The sequence below is a fragment of the Dermochelys coriacea genome, chromosome 11 (genome assembly GCF_009764565.3).
Source record: "Dermochelys coriacea isolate rDerCor1 chromosome 11, rDerCor1.pri.v4, whole genome shotgun sequence".
NCBI lineage: Eukaryota > Metazoa > Chordata > Testudines > Dermochelyidae > Dermochelys > Dermochelys coriacea.
In genome coordinates, this window is record NC_050078.2 from 12802758 (window position 1) to 12826788 (window position 24031).

Here is a 24031-nt window from a genome sequence, read left to right on the forward strand (position 1 = left end):
GCACGAAGAGCTCTGATGCATAAGAGCGTGCTCTGGTCAGCTGCAGAAGTGGGTGTATATGTACCTGGAGGCCATCTCCATTTCCCTCTTGCCACTTGCAGTTACCATGCTGAAAATTGAAGGGGGCCTGATGAGTGCTGTTTTTTTACACCTTTTGGAGGAGGCACAGTCAGGCAACCAACTTCCCTCGTGTGCCTGCTGTAACCTGAAGGTTTGCAGGCATGCATGAATGAGCATCATCAGCAGAATTTAGCCCAAAGGTTGAAACCTTTCTGTGCTATATGCATGTTCTAGCACTTTTCTCACTCTGTGCTATTTGCTATGCATTTGTAAGTCAAAAAATGCTGAATTAATCTCTTTGCCTTTAAAAGGTTACCTTTAAACATTACTGTTTCTGCTCTTGAGGCCTGAATGGTCCTAGGGTGGCAATGGATAGACTCCCATCACTGTCACTAGGCTTTGAATCATACCTTCACTGCACTGATATTTCACAGACTGGCACCTAGATAAATGCATGTAAAGATGTTCAAATAGAGGAAAAGGGATACTGGTGTGTACATGGTGCTGGTACAGTGTTTTACTGGCTTGAATTTGGCTCATGAAGCAACAGTGGGTTAATGAACCTACCCTAAACAAGTGCCAATAAAATCTTCTTACCACTCTTCACCATCATGTATTTTGTTTATGCCAAACTATAGAGAGACTTTGTTATAGATGTAGCATTAAAAAAATTATTGGTATTGGTTTTGTATCCCTCCACCTTTAAAATGTAAGGTCAAGTTGCCTCAATTACCGTGTGTGGGTCATTGAATGACAAATCATTTCTAATTTTGACTGCATTCCATAATTATATAAAAGGGCTCACAAATGGCATGACTAGGTGCAAATAATTTAGAAAGTAGAGATGCCTAGAGAGCCAGTGAGATAAGGCAAGATTTTTATAGCCATGACAGGTCATGAGATATTAGACCTTAATGCTGTCATTGGACTGGAATCTGTCAGCCCTGGGGCTTGAACCATTGTAATTGAGAGTGAGGGCAAAGAAGTAAGTATTTTTGTGATGTTACCTAGGGAGGTGGTTGAATCTCCTTCCTTGGAGGTTTTTAAGGTCAGGCTTGACAAAGCCCTGCCTGGGATGATTTAGTTGGGGATTGGCCCTGCTTTGAGCAGGGGGTTGGACTAGATGACTTCCTGAGGTCCCTTCCAACCCTGACATTCTATGATTCTGTGCTCACTGTCTTCCCCCCCCACACACACTTTTTACCAAAGCATTTCAGAGATTAAAAGGTGTCTCAGCAGAGATGGGTTAGTGATCAAAGTGCAGGTGAGATGCTCAAAGAGACATGATAAATGCATTTGATCACATGTCTTATGCAATTGATCACATGGTGGACCAATATATCACGTGGTTGCAGAAAGAAAGGAATTAATAGCATGAGCATCACCACATATGTGATAAAAATAAACAAACTATAGCCTACAGCCTTCAGAGTAGCCTTCAGAGAGTTAGATGATTGCCTGTTGCCTATGCTGCAATTAACACTGAAAAGGAGTATGCTTTATTAAAATTTTAAGAACTGTTACTTTAATTTGCCTTTTTAACTATGCACTAGCCATTTAGAACTCCCTTATAGATGCTTGCTGTGTATGTTGGTTGTTAGCAATTCCTCTCGTGCTCTCTGATTAGTCTGTCTCTCTGAATTTCATGTCCATTTCTTCACTTTACCTTGCAGAAGAAAGGTGCTGCTTCTCAATTGTCCAAAAAAAATGAAATGTTTCTATTTCTTCTATTTTTTTTCAGATAATGAACCCAAATTTCATCCAAGAAGGTGAGTGAAAGACAGTTGTGCACTGCAATGTTTTCCTGCTATGCCAGCTACCTGGATCAACCCACATAAAACAGAACTTCACAGGGTCTGATCATAGTGGCTCGCACTAGGGCAGGTCCCGCACTGGCACGCTGCCTGAGTAATCTTGGCTAGATTCCAGAGTAATCAGCATGAGGAGGATTCCTTCTGGTCCTAGTGCCTCCCGCCAACAACCAAAGGATCCATGCAGTGCTAAAATCGCCAGACCCGCACTTCCCCCAAATGCCCTTTTCAAAACAAGAGTGTCAGACTTTCTGTGAAATACCCAGTGCCTGAGCGTTCGCATCTTAAGGATGGTAGTACAGCCCTGCCAAAGAGGAGCTGTATTGACCAGGAAGAGCACCAGGAGATTGTGCTTCAGGCCAGGGCAGTCTTTCCCATGGCTGCTCAGTGTGAACAGGAAGGAGCAGGAGCTCACTCTGCTCCATTTATTATGATGGTATGGCGTGCCATTGTAACCCAGACAACTCCTGGATGTGGTGTTCTGTCCCATCTAGTGGCACCAAGACCACTTAGAGAGAGAAAATGAATCTGCTCTACAACCTTAGCTAACAGCCAGGTGGCTTTTAGCTCATCCAGTAGAAGCTCATGCACTAAGCTCCAGAGGTCCCTGGTTCGATCCCACCCGCTGATGACTGGGGTCTGTCGGTGTTGCACCATCTTCCCCAGTGTGCCAGTGCTATTCATCAGACTGCAGGGACACAGCCCACTTCCTTCTCACCCATTTTCCAGTGATTTGCTTCCAAGGTGGAGAAAAGAAGCAAGCGGTCTCTGCACTTTCCAGAGCAAAGGAACTGCTACTGTGGGAGGCCCTTGCACGTTGGGCTTTTTGCAGGGCTCCCACCCCTGCCAGGCCATGCAAGAGCCATCACAGTCTGGCTCTTAGTGAAGTTGCAGTTTCAACAATTTCCCTTCCAGCCTCCTGTATCCTCAGCACTTGGTACAAAGGTTTTAAAGGCATCATTCAGGCACATGATCCGATATAAAACCCCACTGTGATTGGTAGGATTAAATGCTTGTATTCAAATATCGGGTCTGGATGGGGGCACATTTCTTCCGCTTGGCTAAAAGGATTTGTGTGTGTGGTGGTTTTTTTTTTTTTTTTTTTTTTTTTTTTTTTTTTTTTTTTTGCTCCAGTGGCCCCAGAGTTTCTTGTGCCATTAGTGGATATCACCTGTTTGCTTGGTGACACGGTGATGCTGCAGTGCAAAGTCTGTGGACGGCCAAAGCCCAACATAACCTGGAAGGGACCAGATCAAAATATTCTCGACAATGAGAACAGCACAGCCACTTATACAGTTTCATCCTGGTAAGTTCATGTATTGGACTCCCAAAGTATTCAGGCTTGTTAGTAGTTTCCGTCCTATCAAACGAGGTGACTGCACCAATCTGACTGCAAGACACATTAAAGATAAAGATATGGTTATCTAAGCCAGCCTGGCATGCTGCAGTAGCAGCACATTATGTATGTCAGCTATGGGGGATCAAAGTTTGGGACTCGGGTGAAGTCTGTGGCTCCCCAACCTGGGAATATGCTTTGCCTCTGGGACAAGGAAGTGTCTTGTGTGACCCTCTAGGGACCCCCTTCAGCTGTTCCAAAAAGAGCATGGATGGTCTCTAGGGGAAGTCTTAGCTGACCGTGCTTGGACAGAAAGACGGATCATCGGGATGCTGGATGCCCTAAAAGCCCCATGTGGGGAAGGAAAAGAGATTTTTTTCCAGAGAGCTTTGCAGTCAGCTTTGGGCAAACCTTGCCAGCTCTGGAGTTTGAGTAGTTCAGATAAGCAGCCTGAGTTCAGATGCTCATCTACAGCTCATCTAAACTACTCGGGAGGACAAAATTAAAGTGGAAATCTCAGGGGAACAAGCTTTCTCAAAAGATTTTTTTTTCAGCGCTTCTGGTTCTGGTGCAGATGTACCCTGGGAATGCAGAGTTGGGTGAAAATGAGAAATCAAAAAGAAGTTACTGTGCTCGTTCATCAAAACGCGCTGCCGGGTCAAGAGATCCCCTAGAGACCATCAGTTTTCACGGCTGCCCTTACTCTAACTTGCCCTGCTCAGCAGACTGACTCCCTGTGGTATTTAGAGGGGTGATATTCCCATACAGGTGATGTGTTTACATCAGTGGTTCCCTTTTTTTCTTCAGAACTGGGGATCCATCTAGTCTTGTAGCCTTGATTTTTTTTCCCAACATCCCTTTCCCCACCCCAATGCTGCCAAACACATGACTGATGGACAACTTATGTGCAATGGGCCAAATTCAGGCCTAGTGCAACCTTATGCAAATCCACTGGACTCAATGGAGCAATGTCACAGGTCTGAATTTGGCCCAGTAGAACTAAAATACCCTTAATATGTATTTCTCCTTAGTGCTTCGCGTTGACGTCCTTTATCTGTGCCCATTGTACCCTCTAAGACATCTTCATCGTTCCAATACGCTACAAGATATGCCAGTGTAAGTATTCGCTAGTAAAACAGCATTTTAAAATGTGATGTTTCTGACACCTGTAGTGATTCTGGGGAAATCACCCTGAAGATTTGTAACCTGATGCCTCAGGACAGTGGTATATACACCTGTGTGGCAACAAATGAACATGGAACAGCCTCGACCTCCGCTACAGTCAAAGTGCAAGGTATTGGATTTTACCTTATATTTTTGTGCTTCTGAAACATAACGCAGCAAAAGCTTTGCTGAGCCCCTTTGTGGAGGCTGGGAGCACTTACAAATAGCCACTGTCCAAACAAGTAGGTAAGGAGCTGTTGCAAGTGAATGACAAACAAGGGGGCCAAACCATGCAGTCTTTACTCAACCCCAATTCCCACTCATGTCAGAGGGAGCAGCTGATGCTTAGCTCTAGATTTAGGTGCCTTAATTTAAGGGCCACGTTTTAAAATCTTGGCCTAACATGCATCATAACCACATAACCTTTACCCATTCTAGCTGAGAATGCAGCTTCCTGTAATCACAGCACCCTGTGGGTCCAGACTGGGCCCCAATGCAAAGACCAAGTGTGATTTGCATAAAGGCTTTCAGTGAGGATAAGCAGGAAATTGAGTCCTCTCCAAGTTACAAATCATCATAATAGATGTTGTTGCCGCTGCTCTTCCCTCTTTGCAGGAAGCTTTGGCCAGGGGAGCCTGCACCTAAGCAAGGGGGCGTGAAGTTTACTGGTGGTGAGTTTAGGGCTTTCCACCCCTTTGAAGGGAGGGGGCAAGGATTTGGCCCTTTGAAAACACTTTGAGGGAGCTTGCCTTTGAAGAATGATGAAGGATCCATGGAATTGTAATGAGTCCCAATGGTGAGCTGATTGTTGGTGACCTCCAGTCCAACAAAGCATATTTTAGAAATTCAAATGAGAGGTGCCTGCGGCATTAGACGCAACGCAGCCGTAAAGAATGTATAACTGATGGCTTGTGGAGAGGTGAGTATCATGAACATTTAAGAAATCAATTTGTTTGTTCTCCCAATGGGCCCCATTGGTTTGATTTGTCATATTTACCGGAAAAGTAAGTGGGTAATGAGCTGCTACCGTATTCCAGATAGTGCTTCGCTACATGCATAGCAATTGCTGATTGACTCCTAAGTGCTACAGTAATTCAAATAAGTATTCATAATAATAATTCCACCCCATGTGCCTTATCTGTCACCTTTTGCAATGTCAGCCGTTCAAAGGTCACTACTCTGAGCTCAACACACCAACGGGCCATTCAGTTCAATGAACTCATCGGAAATTTTTTAACTTCAGTGGGTTTGGATCAGGCACTGAGATTGCAGCAGAAACAGTAGCGATGGGCTAAGGACACCAATGCACCTGCATTTACCATAGGTAGAATAAACTAATACAAATCGCCATGTGTCTGAGTGAAAATTCCACCCCCCCTTGCTGTTCTCCAAGGTCAAAGGGTGATGATATTGCCATGCCATCCTCAGTGATGCTGAAATATACCGTGGCTGCACTTGCCTTCCTTTGTTCCTCAAATACCACTAAAGAGAGGGGGCACTCAGGCTTCAGAGCAAAGCTGAGCACCAGCTGAGAGCAAGAAGAAACTCCCATCCATGCTACAGTGTTGCACAACTGAGTAAGCACATTATGGTCTAGAGGACATTGGCCTTCCTCTAAAACCTTTTAGTATAGACCCATGTTGGAAACACGATACCTGACTGGATGGACCAGTTCTGATATAACAATTCCTGTGATTTCTCCAGTCGCTGTTCAGACAACTCTCATGTCTACAATGGGCAGTGGTAGGGCTTTCTTTTATATGCTCTAAGCAGTAAAGTACAAACAATAGGTGATGTGATACTGATTTTTCTTTTCAAGGTGTTCCAGCAGCCCCAAACCGTCCCATCGCTCAGGAAAGAAGCTGCACTTCAGTGATCCTTCGCTGGCTGCCCCCATCCAGTACAGGCAATTGCACCATTTCAGGCTACACTGTAGAGTACAGAGAAGAAGGTAGGAAAACATTAGCCTTTATGGCAGAGGTGTCATTAAGGGGGCACAAGGGAACCTGGTGCGCCCCCCCGTCCTTCCCCCGGGTTTCATACAGAAGGTGTGCTCCCACGCAGAGCTCTTAGGGTATGTCTACATGGGCAGAGAGCACTGCTGGGAAACCGCTGTTGTGTGTTGACACTGTCAGCCGCTTGCACAATAGCGTGTTCACACTTGTGGCACTTGCCGCGGTATTCAGAGCGGTGCACTCTGGGCAGCTATCCCACAGAGCATCTCTTCCTCTTCTGCCACTAAGAGTTGTGGGAAGGTGGAGGGGGTTGTAGGGCATCCTGAGTCCTGTCCCAATGCCCTGTGTTGCATTGCTTTGCACCCCAGCAATCCCTGTACTTCCGTTTGCATTTAGCACCCTCTTTCAATGGTTTGTGTACTGCACGCCCTGTCCTGCTTCTTCAGTCTGCAGGAATGGATCCCGAACTGTTGACCAATATGCTGCTTGCTCTGACTAACCCATCACATGTGGCAGTGGAGTTATTCCTTAAACTACAAAGGCAAGAGGAGTGCGACATTGATCTCGCCAAGCATAGTAGCTACAACATGAGATTGCTTGTGGCATTCACAGAGGTGCTGACCAGAATGGAACACTGCTTTCAGACTGGGGAAACAAGCAGTGGGTGGTGGGATCACATCATCATGCACATCTGGGATAAGAAGCAGTGGCTGCAGAACTTTAGGATGAGGAAAGACACATTCATGGGACTGTGTGATGACCTTGCCCCAGTCCTGCAGCGCAAGAACACGAGAATGAGAGCTGCCCTGCCATTGGAGAAGCACATGGTGATTGCACTGTGGAAATGGGCTACTCTAGACTGCTACCAATCAGTCACTAACCAGTTTGGAGTGGCAAAGTCGACCATTGGACTCATGCTGACGGAAGTGTGCAAGGCCATTAATCATATCCTGCTCTGAAACACCGTGACCCCGGGCAATATGCGTGACCTTATGGATGGTTTTGCACAAATGGGCTTTCCTAACTGCAGAGGGGCAATAGATGGCACGCATATTCCAATTCTGGCACCAGACCACCTAGCCACCGATTAACCACATTAATCGCAATGAGTATTTCTCAGTGGTTCTCCAGGCGCTTGTGGATCACCATGGGCATTTCACAGACATTAACGCAGGCTGGTCCGGAAAGGTGCATGACGCACGCATCTTTCGGAACACTGGCCTATTCAGGAAGCTGCAAGCAGGGACTTTCTTCCCGGACCAGAAGATCACCGTAGGGGAAGTTGAAATGCCCATTGTGATCCTGGGAGACCCTGCCTACCCCTTAATGCCGTGGCTTATGAAGCCATACACAGGGCAACTTTGACAGCAGCAAGGAGCGGTTCAACAACAGGCTTAGCAAGTGCAGAATGACTTGTGTGCTTTTTGACATTTAAAGGCCCGCTGGCGCTGCGTATATTGGAAGCTGGACCTGGCCGATGACAATATTTCTATGCTTATAGCTGTGTGCTGTACATTCCATAATATATTTGAAGGGAAGAGTGAAAGCTTCACTTTGAACTGTTGATGAGTCTTCTCATTTGAGTGGATGAAATTAACAATTTCCAGGACACTTTTCATAACATTTTCATACTTGAAATATCTGCCTGTGAGTTGTTCATGATGGATGATGCAATGAACAGAGAGAAACTCCAGAAACTTGGGATCGCTTTTGAAAAGTCTGATAAGACCTACTTTTTTTCCCACCATTGCAGGTGCTCCATCCGTTGCAACGCTGACAAGTTTATCCAGCAGTGCATTGCCATTTGTCAATGCTTTGTCAAGTGCGTTCTTTGTCAACACTGGAGTCTGTTTCTTTCAGCGCCACTAAGTCCAACATTTCTTCTTTCACAATTAAGTCTGTGGAAACATAGTGAACAAATATTGCTAGTTGTTGTTTATCTTGAATATCTGTGGATTTGTCGACAGCTAGGCTGAATGCTAGAGAATTCTTTAGATCGTTTTGCATCTTGCTTGCAACATCAGCACTGATCTGGGAGATCCGCCTCGCCATAGTGTGGTGCAAAATTGGAATTTGCTGTATTAGTTGTTGAAGTTTTGTGTTACTTAAATCTAAAATTGCAACAACTTCTGCTATATTCTTCTTAACAAGTTCCCTATCACAATACAGACGTTTCGTACAAGCAATGCTCCATGCCATAACAAAAGTAGTTTCAGTTGTTAGCTTCCTTACTGAACGCCAAAAGTAGTGTCTGTTGACTGTTGAGGTGTTTAATGCGGTTATCTTGTTTTTCCTTAATTCTGATCCAGGAGTGTATTTAGAGGAGAAGTTATTGTGAGTTGTTTCATAGTGACGTTTGTAGTGAGAGAGCATACATTGCAGATAAGGCACAGGGGTTTGCCACCTTTCCTACTGAATGCAAAATCTTCCTCCCATTCTGGCTGAAAACTTCGGTTTTCTTCTTCATACTTGCGTTTCTTACAGTTTGAAGATGTCACTGTCATTCATGAAATTAACGTAGGGTTAACACTTTTATCTAAAACTATTCAACTGCGACTTATGAACAGTAAACACGGCCTGTAGTGTGCAGCAGGCAAGGAGATCACAGCACATGAGGTCTACACAGTGCTACAGTGATGCAATTTCCTGTTATAATGAGCATGTGCTGCTGAAGCCAGAGCCTAGGCTCTACCTGCAGGGCTGAAGCCCCCAGCAGCAGCACCCCTCCCATGGGACCGAAGCCCAGCCTTACTACCCCCTTGCAGGGTTGAAACCAAGAGCACCAGCTCACCCCCAGGGGGCTGAAGCCCCGAGCTTCAACTCATCCCCCAGCCGGCTTGAAGCCCTGAGCCATGGTGCCCTGCTACGGGGCTGAAGCTGCGAGTGCCAGCTCGCCCCACTGTGGGGTGAAGGCCCGAGCTTCGGTGCCCCACTGTGGGGTGAAGGCCTGGGCACCGGGTCTTCCCCTTCCCACTGCGGGATGAAGCCCTGAGCTCCACAAGCCACAGTTGACCCCTTAAAGAGCCACATTCGGCTCGTGAGCCCCGGTTTGGCCACACCTGTCATAGGCCATTACATTTCTCCCAGCTACTCCTGCATTGAGCCCAGTAACTTGGGTTTGGCTAAAGCAAAGGTGTCCAGTCTTGATTCAAAGTCTTATCATACTGTCACTGTATCAGACAGGCTTTTCTGATGGGCTCTTACTGTGGATACGTTAAACTGCCTGTGTTTTTGATCCAAATAATTTTGCTATTTCCTGCATTCCAGTAACGTCCCATTTTCTGTATTTCTTCCATCCAGCACTGCATTCTACCACCTTTCTCCACTCCAACACTCCTTTCCCCCTGCAAAAATAAATAATTAAATGCACTGCCATCCCTACAGGCCTAGCAACAAGGTCATATGAAATGATTCACATTCCTATTTGCCTTCTGCCCACAAAGGCACAATGTTCGTTGGGTGGAATGCCTTGCCTTAGGCATGTGGCCTCCCTTTTTTTTTTTTCCCTTCATCATTCTACAACAAAAACGTAAGAAGCAATTCTGAATTTAATCGTCTAAATCCCGTCACTTAGTGAATGATCTACCTTAACCCTCATCGCATCAATTTGACTGGCACATCTGACAAAGAACAATAGCCCTTGCATTAACAGTAATCCAAAACATTTTAAAAAGCAGTAGTTCTTTGAGTATTTTGATTATTTGGATCAAAAACACAGGCAGCTTAATGTATCCACACTAAGTATCACAAGGATCACTGACTTTTCCCTGTCTGTGTCTGCCTTGTAAGCGAACCTCACAGATAGTCGCATTCATGTACTTTATGCAAAACATATACTTTTATGGTAAGAACTTCAGGTTAAATAGTCAGTATTATACACAAAGATTCCGCTTCCTGACTCTAATTTATATAAAAATACTCCATGCTTGTCCATCTTGCTCGTCTCTTGCCATGTGAATGCCCAACACTACTGTGACTTACCATTAATGGATGTCATGCAGCTCACATGCCCCCAGATCAAAACATACCCCAGGTTGTTCTTCAGGCCCAGAGGTTGAAGTTTTGTGATATGGAGTCATGCCATCTCCAGTGAATCTGGACTGTAACGTGGCTGCCTGTGCCTCCTTCCCAGATGTGAGGTTACTACCACTGGTCCAGTTTTCTTCATTCTTTTCCCCCACATTTGGTACATTGCATCCCAAAATCCTTTGTGCTGGTTTCCATTGTTTTTCAAACAAGACACCAAGGTCCAGGACCCTTCACAGGAAGGGCTACAGGAATGGTTCCCCTGGGTTTCCGGGCATTCATGGAAGACCCAGTTGCAAGTGACTGAACCAATCTGCATCAGCACAGGTGAGGAGTGACTGAATGGGACTCAGTTTCATAGATTCATAGATACTAAGGTTAGAAGGGACCATTCTGATCATCTAGTCCGACCTCCTGCACAGCGCAGGCCACAGAATCTCACCCACCCACTCCTACGAAAAACCTCACCTATGTCTGAGCTATTGAAGTCCTCAAATCATGGTTTAAAGACTTCAAGCAGCAGAGAAGCCTCCCTCAAGTGACCCGTGCCCCATGCTACAGAGGAAGGCGAAAAATCTCAGGGCCTCTCCAATCTACCCTGGAGGAAAATTCCTTCCCGACCCCAAATATGGCGATCAGCTAAACCCTGAGCATATGGGCAAGATTCACCAGCCACATACTACAGAAAATTCTTTCCTGGGTAACTCAGATCCCCTCCATCTAATATCCCAGCTCAGGGGATTTGGCCTATTTACCCTGAATATTTAAAGATCAATTACTTACCAAAATCCCATTATCCCATCATACCATCTCCTCCATAAACTTATTGAGTAGAATCTTAAAACCAGATAGATCTTTTGCCTCCACTGCTTCCCTTGGAAGGCTATTCCAAAACTTCACTCCTCTGATGGTTAGAAACCTTCATCTAATTTCAAGTCTAAACTTCCTGGTGACCCGTTTATACCCATTTGTTCTTGTGTCCACATTGGTGCTGAGCTTAAATAATTCCTCTCCCTCTCCTGTATTTATCCCTCTGATATATTTATAGAGAGCAATCATATCTCCCCTCAACCTTCTTTTAGTTAGGCTAAACAAGCCAAGCTCCTTAAGTCTCCTTTCATAAGACAAGTTTTCCATTCCTCAGATCATCCTAGTAGCCCTTCTCTGTACCTGCTCCAGTTTGAATTCATCCTTTTTAAACATGGGAGACCAGAACTGCACACAGTATTCAAAGTGAGGTCTCACCAGTGCCTTGTATAATGGTACTAAAACCTCCTTATCCCTACTGGAAATGCCTCTTCTGATGCAAAGTTATTTGTGGTAACCAGAGGCCCCTCTTTTAAATAAATTTCCAGTACAGAATCTCCTTTTCTGCTGATTCCTCTGTTATTTCACCCAGTTATTCCACGGTCATTTCCGGATCTGTCTGGGTATTTTTTCGTGGGATGTATTTTGGTCTCGTTGTCCATGAATTTTATTCTTGGAAGGCTCCATATTTAGCAGATCTCATTATGTATGCCACAGACATGTTTTGAGAATCCTGACAACTTGTTCTTCATCTAGGTCTGTCAAAGAATCCTATCTAAGGCCCAGTCCCCTCTTGCCATTGTAGATAATGCATCATAGCATTTCTCCCACTGCACTTCACTGTAATCAAAGAGAGAAAATCATCAAGTCAATGTCACATTTCTTTACCTGATTTCACACTCATTGAAACATTGTACACAGGCACATCAACGTAAGCCTGTGAGAGACAACCTCAAATGCTGTGCACATTTCTGGAGGCCTCACTGCCAGAAAGATGTTGGCAAACTGAAGGGAGTTCAGAGAACAACAAAAATGACGGGTTGCAGGGATTGACCTAAAGGAAAGAGTAAAATATTACATAGCGGTAGCTTGGTTAAACAATAACTAGAGAGAAGATATGTATTTGGAGGGAGAAAAATTGTTCCAGGGTAGTCAGAGGAGATATTAGCAAAGAATAATGGGATGACATTGTGAGAAGAAATGTTTAGGATGCGCTATCATGTACTAAACAATGTACAAAACTGTCAGGTACTAAACAATGGAATAGTCTCCTGTGGGATGTGGTGGAAGCCCCATCACAAGGGAGGCCTGATTCTCCTCTCCTTGACACCAGTATAACTCCAAAGGGAGGCTACATGCCTAATGCAAGTTAGAACCTCTTGGATCACCCTACACAATGAAATTTAAAGCAGCTCAAAACCAGCGTATTGGAGTAGAGCATTAGGCCCATCAAAACTAGTCTTGAGCAAATCACTCAAGAATGTATCATTACAAACAATTCTGTGTATTTTCAGGTCCCCAGTGGTCAAAATTAACTACATAATAATAGAGGCTTTTTCATTTCTACCTTTTAAAAAAGCCCATGGATTTTAACTGCTACAATATACAGAGCCTCATGTGACATACATATATATGGGTGTGAAAGAGAGAATTCTCTTACTGAGTATGCTTCATTCACACACTGATTTCTTTATGAATTGACCTTATCATTCTGCTATAAACCTGTAAATGGTGGTGAATACTAGTGCTAGGTAGCTTTAAGAACTGGTATTCTACTTCTGAGCTAAATCAAACTGTATTTTCTTCAGCTAGCTCTTTCTCTCCATAATTCAGGATCCCAGGTCTGGCAGCAGTCAGTAGCCTCCACTTTGGATACCTATCTCGTCATTGAAGATCTCACTCCAGGCTGTCGATATCAGTTCAGAGTCAGCGCCAGCAATCCCTGGGGAATTAGTTTACCTAGTGAGCCGTCGGAATTTGTGAGCCTACCTGAGTACGGTGAGTACTTTTGTGAAAAGGAAAAGGCCAGCTGATGGATGAGAAGGAGAATGCAGTGCTTGTAAGGAGAATTGTTCTTTGATTGGTCAACATCAAATTTCCATTCCAGAGCTGAGATTCAGGTGATGAATATCAGAGAAAGCTAGATACTTCCTCAGAGCAATCCTAAATGTTACTAGCTTCACCAAGTCTTAGCATCAACAACTCTTTTCTCCCTAAAAGGAAAAGGCATTTGAATAACTGAGTATCTGATGGATCCCAGAAATCTCGCCATTCCTCCACCTCACCATAACAGGATTCCTCCATATTCCCCCAATGCCAGGGAATGTATGCCCAATTCCTCTCTTGCCCTCCCCACCCCCACATGCCACCGGCTCTGTCTGGAAAGTAGGCCATTTTGAGAAATATAATCAAGTTAAATGAATACCCAGCCAATAATCCTCTTCACTCTTGTAAGCCATTTCATCTGAGGCTTTAAAATCAGTTTACAAATATTAATCCTCCCCACATCCCTGAGATGTGAATAAGGCAGGATTTCTAACTTTATTTTACAGAGGTTCTCTTGGTTTAAAACATATGAATGTATTTCATCAAGTCATAAATGGAGAGGGAGGATGGATTTGCCGTCAAGGTTCTGTGTGACCTTGGACAAGTCACTTGATCCTCGGTGCCTCAGTTCCCATCTGTAAAATAGCGATAATAATACTTTCCATCTCCCCCACTCTGCCTTGCCTATCTAGACCATAAACTCTTCGGAGCAAGGTCTGACTCTTACTACGTGCAATGCCTAGCATCATGGAGCTCTAGTCTTGGTTGGTGGGTCTAGGCACTAACTGTAATATAAATAATAATTTGTTTTATATTGTGAGAAATAATAGAATACTGAATACTGCAAGCAAATGCAGTCACTCTATCTCAAAAAAGATGTATTGGAATTGGAGAAGGTACAGAAAAGGGCAACAAAAATTATTGGGATATGGAATGGCTGCCATATGAGGAGAGATTAATAAAACTGGGACTTTCCAGCTTGGAAAAGAGAAGACTAAGCAGGGATATGATAGTAGTCCATAAATTCATGACTGGTGTGGGGAAAGTAAATAAGGGGGGGAAGTGCTATTTACTCCTTCTCATAACACAAGAACTAGGGGTCACCAAATGAAATTAATAGGCAGCAGGTTAAAACCAAACAAAAATAAGCATTTCTTTGCACAACCTGTGGAACTCTTTGCCAGAAGATGTTGTGAAGGTCAAGACTATAACAGGGTTCAAAAAAGAACTAGATAAGTTCATGAAGGATAGGTTCACCCATGGCTATTAGCCAGGATGGGCAGGGATGGTGTCCATAGCCTGTTTGCCAGAAGCTGGGAATGGGCGACGGAATGGATCACTTGATGATTACCTGTTCTGTTCATTCCTTCTGGGCACCTGGCATTGGCCACTGTTGGAAGACAAGATACTGGGCTAGATGGATCCATTGGTCTGACCTAGTATGGCCATACTTATGTTCTCCAAGCCATGATAGCCTGCACTCCAGCCCAACCTGCAACATCTGCACTGCTATTTTTAGTGCACTAGCTCAAACCCTATTAGTGTGAATCTGTCTACATGGGCTGGGTGGCTCGTTCTCAGCTGCAGTGTAGTTGTGCCCAGAGAGGCAACTATAACTTAGCCCCACAGGTTGTCTTTGTTATAATGAAGACTCCTGCAGCTACTGGAGCAGCCCAGCACAAAGGTAACTTCAAGTCACCTTAACTTCCTCTTCTCCTGGGATGCACCTTTTAGAGGCACCATGCAGAATCTCCCCATGGCAGTTTTGCCTAGGGAAACGAACTTTTAATTGTTAGTTTTTCTTTTAAGACACTTAAATTTTTTAATGCTATATGATCATTCAAACATGTTTTATGTTACCTAGGAAACTTTTCTTAACCTGGATCTATCTTGAATATGTTTTTCCCCCAAAGATGCTGCCGCTGATGGTGCCACTGTTTCATGGAAAGAAAACTTTGACTTTGCTTATATGGAATTGCATGAGATTGGGAGGTAATATTAGCATTGTAATAAAACACAAAAACAACCATGTGAAACTTTCCCATTGGGGGAATGTTTAGGGTTCTTTTTATAGCTACCAAGTAAATGCAGCGTCTCCTTCTTACCTTTTCAAAAATGCCATTTCTTTCATGGTGTTGTACAATAAAATCAGTACAAAATATGTCACTTTCAAGACCAAGTTTAGAATGTAGTCTGAGGAGTGTAATTCAGAAATGAATGGCTGAATGTGAATCCTAACCTATTAGTTGTGGAAATCTGTATGTCATTGGAAGTTTTTGCTAGCATCTGCTCTCATTTCTTTAGTTTGACCTGGGCTTTTGATATCATGATAATCCAGCCAATCTTGATATACTTAAATACTTTGTTGGATAGTGATGGTCTTAAGCACATGCTTAAGCACTTCGCTGAACTAGGGTGCTGAGAATTAAGTGCATGATTAAAGTTAATCATGCATTTAAGTGCTTTGCTGAATAGAGATGATTTGTTGAACTGGAGCCCAAATGGGTAATGTAGCGTACTTTGTGTGAGGTCACCCTCTAGGGGTTGGCCAATATATAAAGATAAGAGATCTACTACTAGGGCAGTCTAAGAGATCTGCTTTAGGTCAAGTGCTGGAAGCCAGTGTTTCTGGGGCTAATGGGTTATGGGTCTATTGTGGCTCTGTAGGGCGATGTGCAATTCATCTAGTATCTGTCTGTGTTCACCATATGGATTCTTTAACTACTTTACTAGTTACAAGACAGGAGCATTTCACTTTGTTCCTCCACTGTGGAACAATTGTGCACAGCTTTGGACAAGTCTCACCTGCCCCGTATAAGTGATTTACTGCTGCTTGTCCCTCATAATCACTTTACCTTATATCTAAAATGACTAGGTGAAATGATTAAATATTGTTAATTAATGGGAAGGGGGAGTTCTTTTGGCTTTCTGAGAATGGTAGTTTTTATTAAGAAAATATTGTTTGTGCTTATTTAAAAGAAAAAGTAGCAGCTGCAAATTGAATCCATGGGAGATTATTAGACGACAGCACAATGACTGTACAAAGAGAAATGACACCATTTGTTATCTCTTTTTGCTCATCCCAAAAAATCTCAACTCCCAGGATAGGGAACATAGGTTCTTTGTAGGGAAATGTTATTAATAACTAGACATATCTGATTCCTTGTAAAATATTAATGCGCTGAATTAAATAACACGTTGAAAATCACTGTTTTTGCACTGAAAAAACAGACATGATTTATTCATGGATCGTCTTCATTATCATGTCTTCCAGGGGTCGATTCTCCATAGTAAAGAAATGTATTCACAAAGCCACCAGGAAGGACGTTGCCGTGAAATTCATTAGTAAAAAAATGAAAAAGAAAGAGCAGGCAGCACACGAAGCAGCTTTGTTACAGCATTTGCAGCATCCTCAGTACATAACGATCCACGATACCTATGAGTCGCCCACATCTTATATCTTAGTTTTAGAGCTGTAAGTACCTGGCAGGATCAGGATTTAAGTGAGGCTGTCCCATTGACTTCAGTGAGCCTAGGATTTCACCTAGAGTTCCATGTAGTGCACCCATTACACACTGGATTTCTACTGTCTCTCATCTATGGATTAAAGGAAACTAAGAATCATTTGGGACAAATTCATGTTTGATGTTACTCCACTGAAGGCAGTGGGAATACATCCGAGATTAATTTGGCCCACTCTGTCCATTTTTTAATAAATGTGTTCAAATATATATCTGTCAAATCTCACCCAAATGCTGCATTGCATTTGTCACTATTAAACATAGGCAAGTGCCCTTGCTCTGTAAAGAAAAGGTGTTTTTTGGAGACAAGGTGGCTTAGTGGACAGAGCAATGGTTTAAGACTCCTGAGTTCTAGTCCTGGCTCTGCCACTAACCTGCAGGATGACCTTGAGGAAGTCACTGTCCTCCCTGTGCCTCAGTTTCCCCAGCTGTCAAATGGGGATAATAATAGTGGCCTGCTTTGAAATCTAATGATTAAAAGAGCTTGATATTATTATTATTATTATTGTAAAATGCTACCTAGAAAGAGACTGTCCCCATGAAACACATGTGGGCTATGTGTATATATATTTACATAGATAAATAGACTTGGGTGGACATTTTTCAGAGTGTACATTTTCAAAAGGAAAATATTTTCATTTGAAAATTTCGGTCTTTTTTACACCTTTATCCATCAGCTCTACAGATAAATAGACCAATCCCAGTAAATACATGTATTTGTTTTCAGAGAAATTGCCACCATATGTTGAATCAGTTCTTGAGCAAATTACGATATCCTGAGGCTGCTTTAGATTTTTCAAAGACTGTTGATAAGTTAATAGTTGAGAAATAATCATGCTACTGCTTTCATGACCTGCTAGTGTCTTTACCGATCATTAGCTACATGCTGAGCCTTATATTTTAGTTTCCTCCATTTTTAAGTCATTGCAATTATATTTTCAAATATTAGCCATTCCTGGAGGTTTCATGTGATGATTTTTTTTTTCAAGCTGGGTTTTTTATTTGTTTTTAGTATGGATGATGGCCGTCTCTTGGATTATCTTATGAATCATGATGAACTGATGGAGGAAAAAGTAGCTTTCTACATAAGAGACACAATGGAAGCCTTACAATATCTTCACAATTGCAGAGTGGCTCATTTAGATATAAAGGTAGGAAGAAAAGAGGATGAAGCTATTCATTGGTCAAGCACCGTCCCAGAATGCTTAGGAGACAGTCTGTGCTCTAATGAGTTTACAGTCTAAATAGACAGCTCAGATTAAAAAAAAAGTGCCAGGTGGTCAGCAGACAGGCTGATCACACGGTGCAGGATTTCTTTCTTCCTCTTAATACATAAGACATCCCTTCCCTGTTTCATGGATTTATGCTGCTGGGCTTTGTGGAAGAGCCATGTTTTAAGGAGGGATTTGATTAGGAGAGTGGATGCCTGGTACATGAGAAAAGTTGCTCTTGCAAAAAAGAGAAGTAGGAGAAGGATTCAAAGGGAAAAGTTGGGCGGGAGGAACAAAGTAGGGACTATGAAAAGAAAAGAGCAGAGAGGCAGACAAGAGCATAGTAGTGCAAAGCCTTGAAGGTGAGGGCAAGGAGCTTAAACTTGAATGGGATGGGACAGGAGCCCAGCGGAGGGATTCAAGGAGGGGAGTGACTTCATCAGAGGGGAAAAGATTTTCCCAACTGCATTTTGTAGAATTAGGGAGGCTCAAAAGTCCATAGTGTCATTAACATGAATCAAGAAGTACTTGTGGCACCTTAGAGACTAACAAATTTATTTGAGCATAAGCTTTCATGAGCTACAGCTCAGTTCATCCGATGCATCCGATGAAGTGAGCTGTAGCTCATGAAAGCTTATGCTCAAATAAATTTTAGTCTCTAAGGTGCCACAAGTACTCCTTTTCTTTTTTGTGAATACAGACTAACACAGCTGCTACTCTGTAACATGAATCAAACCTTGTTTTGTTAACACACATGGTGGGAGGCAGCTCTGCTGTCAGAGTCTGACAGATAATGTCCTGAATTCATTATTGTAATGTTTTACTTATTGGCATTCCAATTCTTTTGACTGACTGATTGTAACTATCACAGAATAGTCACTAGAATTTCATTGGGGATTGACACAAACCTTGGCTCAAGCTGCCCTGAGTAGCAGTTAAGGTTGTATTGGTTGTTTTGGGATTTATTTATTTTTATACAAAGTACAGGTGCAGACTTAAATGGCAATCAAAAATAGACACTAAGGCCCAACCTGCCCTCTTATATGAATTCCCTTTCCACTTAGAGACTCAATCCCTAGTAGTAGACTCGGCTCAGTGGAAGAGTCTCCTGGAATCATCAGACCAGAAATGTGTCATTGCAGGTAGTGCTTTGGTTTTTCCATTGCCCATGACCAAATCTTTTTCCCAAAATAACATATAAAAAGGTTAAGTTCCAATTGGCTAAGCTACTCAAAATGCTTTTCAATATGTATTTTTATGTTCTTTGCTAGACCCATAGGAGCTTTCAGGAAGTCTGTATTCCTGCAAATTACTTAGAAATTACACTGAATCCTAAATCAGCAACTTTATTAGACCATAGGATAGCTTCCCAAAGCAAGTGGTGGGAGTCCCCATCACTTGAGTCATTCAGAGATGCACTGACGGGAACAAAACTGTGCTGGTAAAGTGAGAAGCAAGGGAGGCAGAATTCACAGTAGTCAGTAGACTGAGTCATGAACTTATAAAATTGGGTGAAGGAAGGGATGCTGGTGTTGTCAACAATGATTTGAGAACTGAGAGAGAAGAAAGCTCTATGATCAGTTTAATTTTAGACATGTTGAGCTTGAGGTAGCAGTAAGAACTGCATGAGGATGAGGAGAGAGAGACCAGCAGAGAGGTATGAGTAGATGATGGTGAAGAAATAAATTTGAAAGTTATCACAAGCTAGATGAGAGCTTTCAGAGTAGCAGCCGTGTTAGTCTGTATTCGCAAAAAGAAAAGGAGTACTTGTGGCACCTTAGAGACTAACACATTTATTAGAGCATAAGCTTTCGTTAGCTACAGCTCACTTCATCGGATGCATTAGATGAGAGCTGAATCCACGGTTCAAATGAAAACTCCTGGGGAAAGTGCAAAAGGAGGGAGACAGCCAGAGGGAGAGAGCCATAAGAAATGATGAAATAGTTGTGAGTAGGAAGAAACCAGGGGAGGTTAGGACAAAAAACTCCTATACTCTAGTTTGGAAGACAAATAATTATATCCATATATAATTGCTCTAGGAAGATTAATTTGGGAAAAATAAACGTATCTCATCTCATAGAAACCAAGAGTCAAGTCCTGCTCCATTACGCTGGTGTAAAACCTGAATAACTCCATTGACACTAAAGGTGTTGATCTGCCTTAACAGCTCTTTAAATGGGAGCTGAATTTGTTCCCAGGCATTCAGTGTCCTGATTGGTATTTCGCATCTCTGATTTAGTACAAGTCTTGATGAGCTAGTACACATGAAAAGCAAAACTAAATATTGGTGTAGACCAGGGGTTCTCGACCTTTTTCTTTCTGAGGGCCCCCCAAACATGCTATAAAAACTCCACGGCCCACCTGTGCCACAATAACTGGTTTTCTGCATATAAAAGCTAGGGCCAGTATTAAGGGTTAGCAAGCTGGGCAATTGCCCAGGGCTCCATGCCATGGGGCACCGTGAAGCTAAGTTGCTCAGAATTCTATTTCAGCCCCAGATGGCGGGGCTCAGGACTCCAGGCTTCAGCTCCATGCAGGGGCTCATGCAGCTTTCTGCCCTGGGCCCCAGCAAGTCTAACACTGGCCCTGCTTGGTGAACCCCCTGAAACCTGCTCACAGCCCCCAAGGGGGCCCTGGGCCTCTGGTTGAGAACCACTGATATTGACTTCTCTTAAAATGAAAGCCACAAATTTCATTTACAAAACAATCCTACAATTTAGTCTGTTTTAAAATTTCAACAGCCAGAAAATCTGCTCATTGACTTACGGATCCCAGTGCCTCGTGTCAAGCTTATAGACTTGGAAGATGCAGTTCAGATCACGGGTCATTACCATGTTCATCAGCTGCTTGGAAACCCTGAGTTTGCAGCTCCTGAAGTTATCCAAGGTGCCCCTGTCTCACTGGGCACGGACATCTGGAGCATTGGGGTCCTCACCTACGTCATGTTAAGTGGCGTCTCTCCATTCCTGGATGAAAGCAAAGAGGAGACATGTATAAACGTGTGCAGAGTGGATTTCAGCTTCCCTCATGAGTATTTCTGTGATGTGAGTCATGCAGCCAGAGACTTTATCAATGTTATCCTCCAGGAAGACTTCAGGAGGAGGCCAACAGCAGCCACTTGTTTACAGCATCCTTGGCTGCAGCCTCACAATGGCAGCTATTCCAAAATCCCACTGGATACCTCCCGTCTGGCTTGCTTCATTGAGCGCCGCAGACACCAGTATGATGTGCATCCAGTTCCCAACGTTAAGAGCTTCATAATGAGCAGGATGAACCCGGGAACGTGATGCAGTGTAATCCTGTGATACTACACAGCTGGGCCTGAGGCAAGGCATACAGTATGAACAGACACAAGGCAGAATCTGTCTGTATATAATTCTGTATTAAGTATTGCATACATTTCATGTGGTTTCCCAAATTGAGGGATGTAATTCATGCTAGTGGTTGCAGTATCTGTCCAGTTACTCAGAACCAAAGTTACTGTAAGTGCTGTTAAGTCAGCGTGCACACCCTCTTGACAAGGCTGTTCTTGGAAAGGAAGCAATCTTCTGGTTATAGTGATGTCCATATTATAGAGAGGGTGTTTAAAATGGAAACCAAAATACTGTTGCCTTGTTTTTTTGAAAGGCAGCCTTATAAGACAGCCTCACAATCTTCCCAGACTGATTTGGAAGAGAGTAGTGATTGGTAGAGTAAAACTAGGTTGACCTTAGAAAGTCGGCATTTACTGCAAAACTGTGTTGGATTCAGATTTTGCTGAAATCATTGCTAGCCAAGTGCCAGTTACAGGCCGGACTTTGCAAGCCCTTAATACACATGACTCCCATTGACCTCAATGGGGACTCAGCCTGCAGAGGACATGCCGGATCAGGCCCTCTTCATTGTAATATCAGCTTTTGTTGTTAACTGATTTAAATACAATGTGATTTCAGACACGCTGTCGTTGCATGGTATTGCTCACGCATACCTCTTCAGATGAGAATACTAGTGGGATTCCAGAGCTTTCTGCTATATCAAACCAACATGCAGTAACTTTTAAAGCTTTGGTTAAGGCAGTGAATTCACTGCGCCAGAAAGCTGTTTTGACTAAGCACAATGAGACGCTGATTGTTTTTTAAAACATTTTATAAACATTGTACAGAAATCTTTTTTCCAAAACCTGTGCACTGAGAAAAGGCTATGTCTGATTTTTGCCGTATCTGTAAATTAGATTTTTTTTTCTATCCGGTTGTTCAATTTACATATGGTGTGTGTGTGTGTGTATATGTGTGTGTGTGTATATATATATATATATATATATATATATATATAATATTATAAAAAGGATCCTGTTCCATTTCTAGCTCTGAAATTGCTCGGCCTAAAGTCCATCCAAAGCCGGTCAAAGTGCAGAAAGAGTAGTGGGTTCATCTTTGTGTTTACAGCTTCAAAATATTTTTCAGTGTTAAGATTGGTTGCTTATTACACTTCTAGATTCATAAATCTCTCTCCACCACCAAAGCATTGATGAGGCTATTTTTACATCCTAGGCAATTCATTGGCTGGCCAAATCTTCTCCTTTTTAGCTGCAGGACCGGAAGAGGAGGCAACTCACCGCCTAGTGCTTTTCCTCCTCCTGCTCCAATAGCTTGGGGACCCTACAAATTGTAAGGCCAGCCTTGTGGGCGGGCGGGCGGGGGTGGGGGGTGGATCTGATAATCAGCAATGCAGTGTATTCTGTCCAGGCTAGTAGGTAAGTTCTGACAGTGCTGAGAACTATCTGCATGCCTGGAGTAAGCAATACCACTGATGTTACCAAGCCAGGTAATAGTAAACCCTTCATTCATGGTTTTGGGATTTCTCGAGGCAAAGGTCTTGATGAAATAACCTGTGCTATCTAGTCTATCTTGAGAAATCACTTAGGGGCAGTAGCAAAATCCAGCACATGGTCCAAGTGACTGGGTTGTGTCCCGGGAATATCCCCAGGAGTTGGTTGGTGGGCAGAGAGGAATTCTCTCCACCGCCAAGTGATGTAGACACTCCACAAGCACTGCAATAGCCTCAGGGCTTCTGTCTTTGACCCCCTTCAAAGCCCAAATTCATAGCGTGCAGGAGCCCTCTACCTTTCTGTGGGATCCCAGCAATATGCTTGCCCTACACAATGAAATCACATTGACTGAAGTGAAGGTAGGGTCTCCTCTGCCTTTCAGGTGGGGCAGTATATTTTGCTAGTGGACACAGAAGCCAGCAAGAGCACATTAAGAGACTCAGCCCTATGTAACTTAGATAAAAGAATGGGTTCTGGGGATCTGGGACCTGCAGTCAGAGAAGAGAGACACTGTAACAGGGAGGGTCAGAGGCAGCATAACCGGCAATATCAATGAGGGAGAGCCAAGCCCTCTGAAGTGGAGGGGAGGCAGGAGTCCACCTGAAGGACTTGGAAGGGAGAGGCTTGTCAGAGGGCTGGATATTATGGATCATCTGGAACCCATTCCACTTCCTCTCTTTAATGCTGCAGCTACTTTTCTAAGCAAATCAGTGGCACCTCCCACAAATCAGAGAATAGAATCACATCCTCAGCAAGACTGCAACATGGCTTTAGCATCCTCCAGACTACAGCTACCAATGAGTTTCCTACATTAGTGCGGCACTCAGGTACTTTCTCACTGCAGGACTATTCATACTTCCCTTCTCCCTACTTGTAAAAGTTGGCTCTTGGGGATATTTCACTTAAGTATCATATTGCCTCTATATAAATCCATGGTACACCCACATCTTGAATATTGGTTGCAGATGTGGCCGCCCCATCTCAAAAAAGATATATTGGAAAAGGTTTAGAAAAGGGCAACAAAAATTATTAGGAGTATGGAATGGTTTCCATAGTAGGAGAGATTAATAAGACTGGGACTTTTCTTCTTGCAAAAAGAGACTACTAAGGGGACATATGATAGAGGGCTATAAAATCATGACTGGTGTGGAGAAAGTAAATAAGGAAGTGCTATTTACTCCTTCTCATAACACAAGAACTAAGGGCCACCAAGTGAAATTAATAGGCAGCAAGTTTAAAACAAAAAATTTTTTTCACACAACCAACCCGTGGAACTCCTTGCCAGAG

At 43.3% G+C, this 24031-nt stretch overlaps 1 protein-coding gene across 7 annotated transcripts in view; it reads left to right on the forward strand.

Annotated features, from left to right (window-relative positions):
• KALRN (kalirin RhoGEF kinase) overlaps positions 1-22158 on the forward strand; it is a 777539-nt gene extending 755381 nt beyond the window's left edge. For all 7 annotated transcript variants that reach the window (XM_038421355.2, XM_038421356.2, XM_038421358.2 and 4 more), the window contains 9 exons: positions 1802-1829; positions 3006-3177; positions 4380-4501; positions 6191-6322; positions 12993-13157; positions 15119-15197; positions 16480-16680; positions 17739-17877; positions 20679-22158. In XM_038421355.2, coding sequence (XP_038277283.1) covers positions 1802-1829; positions 3006-3177; positions 4380-4501; positions 6191-6322; positions 12993-13157; positions 15119-15197; positions 16480-16680; positions 17739-17877; positions 20679-21224 — 1584 coding nt within the window. In that variant the 3' untranslated portion in view covers positions 21225-22158. The remainder of the gene's footprint in view (positions 1-1801; positions 1830-3005; positions 3178-4379; positions 4502-6190; positions 6323-12992; positions 13158-15118; positions 15198-16479; positions 16681-17738; positions 17878-20678) is intronic.
• The last annotated feature ends 1873 nt before the right edge of the window (positions 22159-24031 follow it).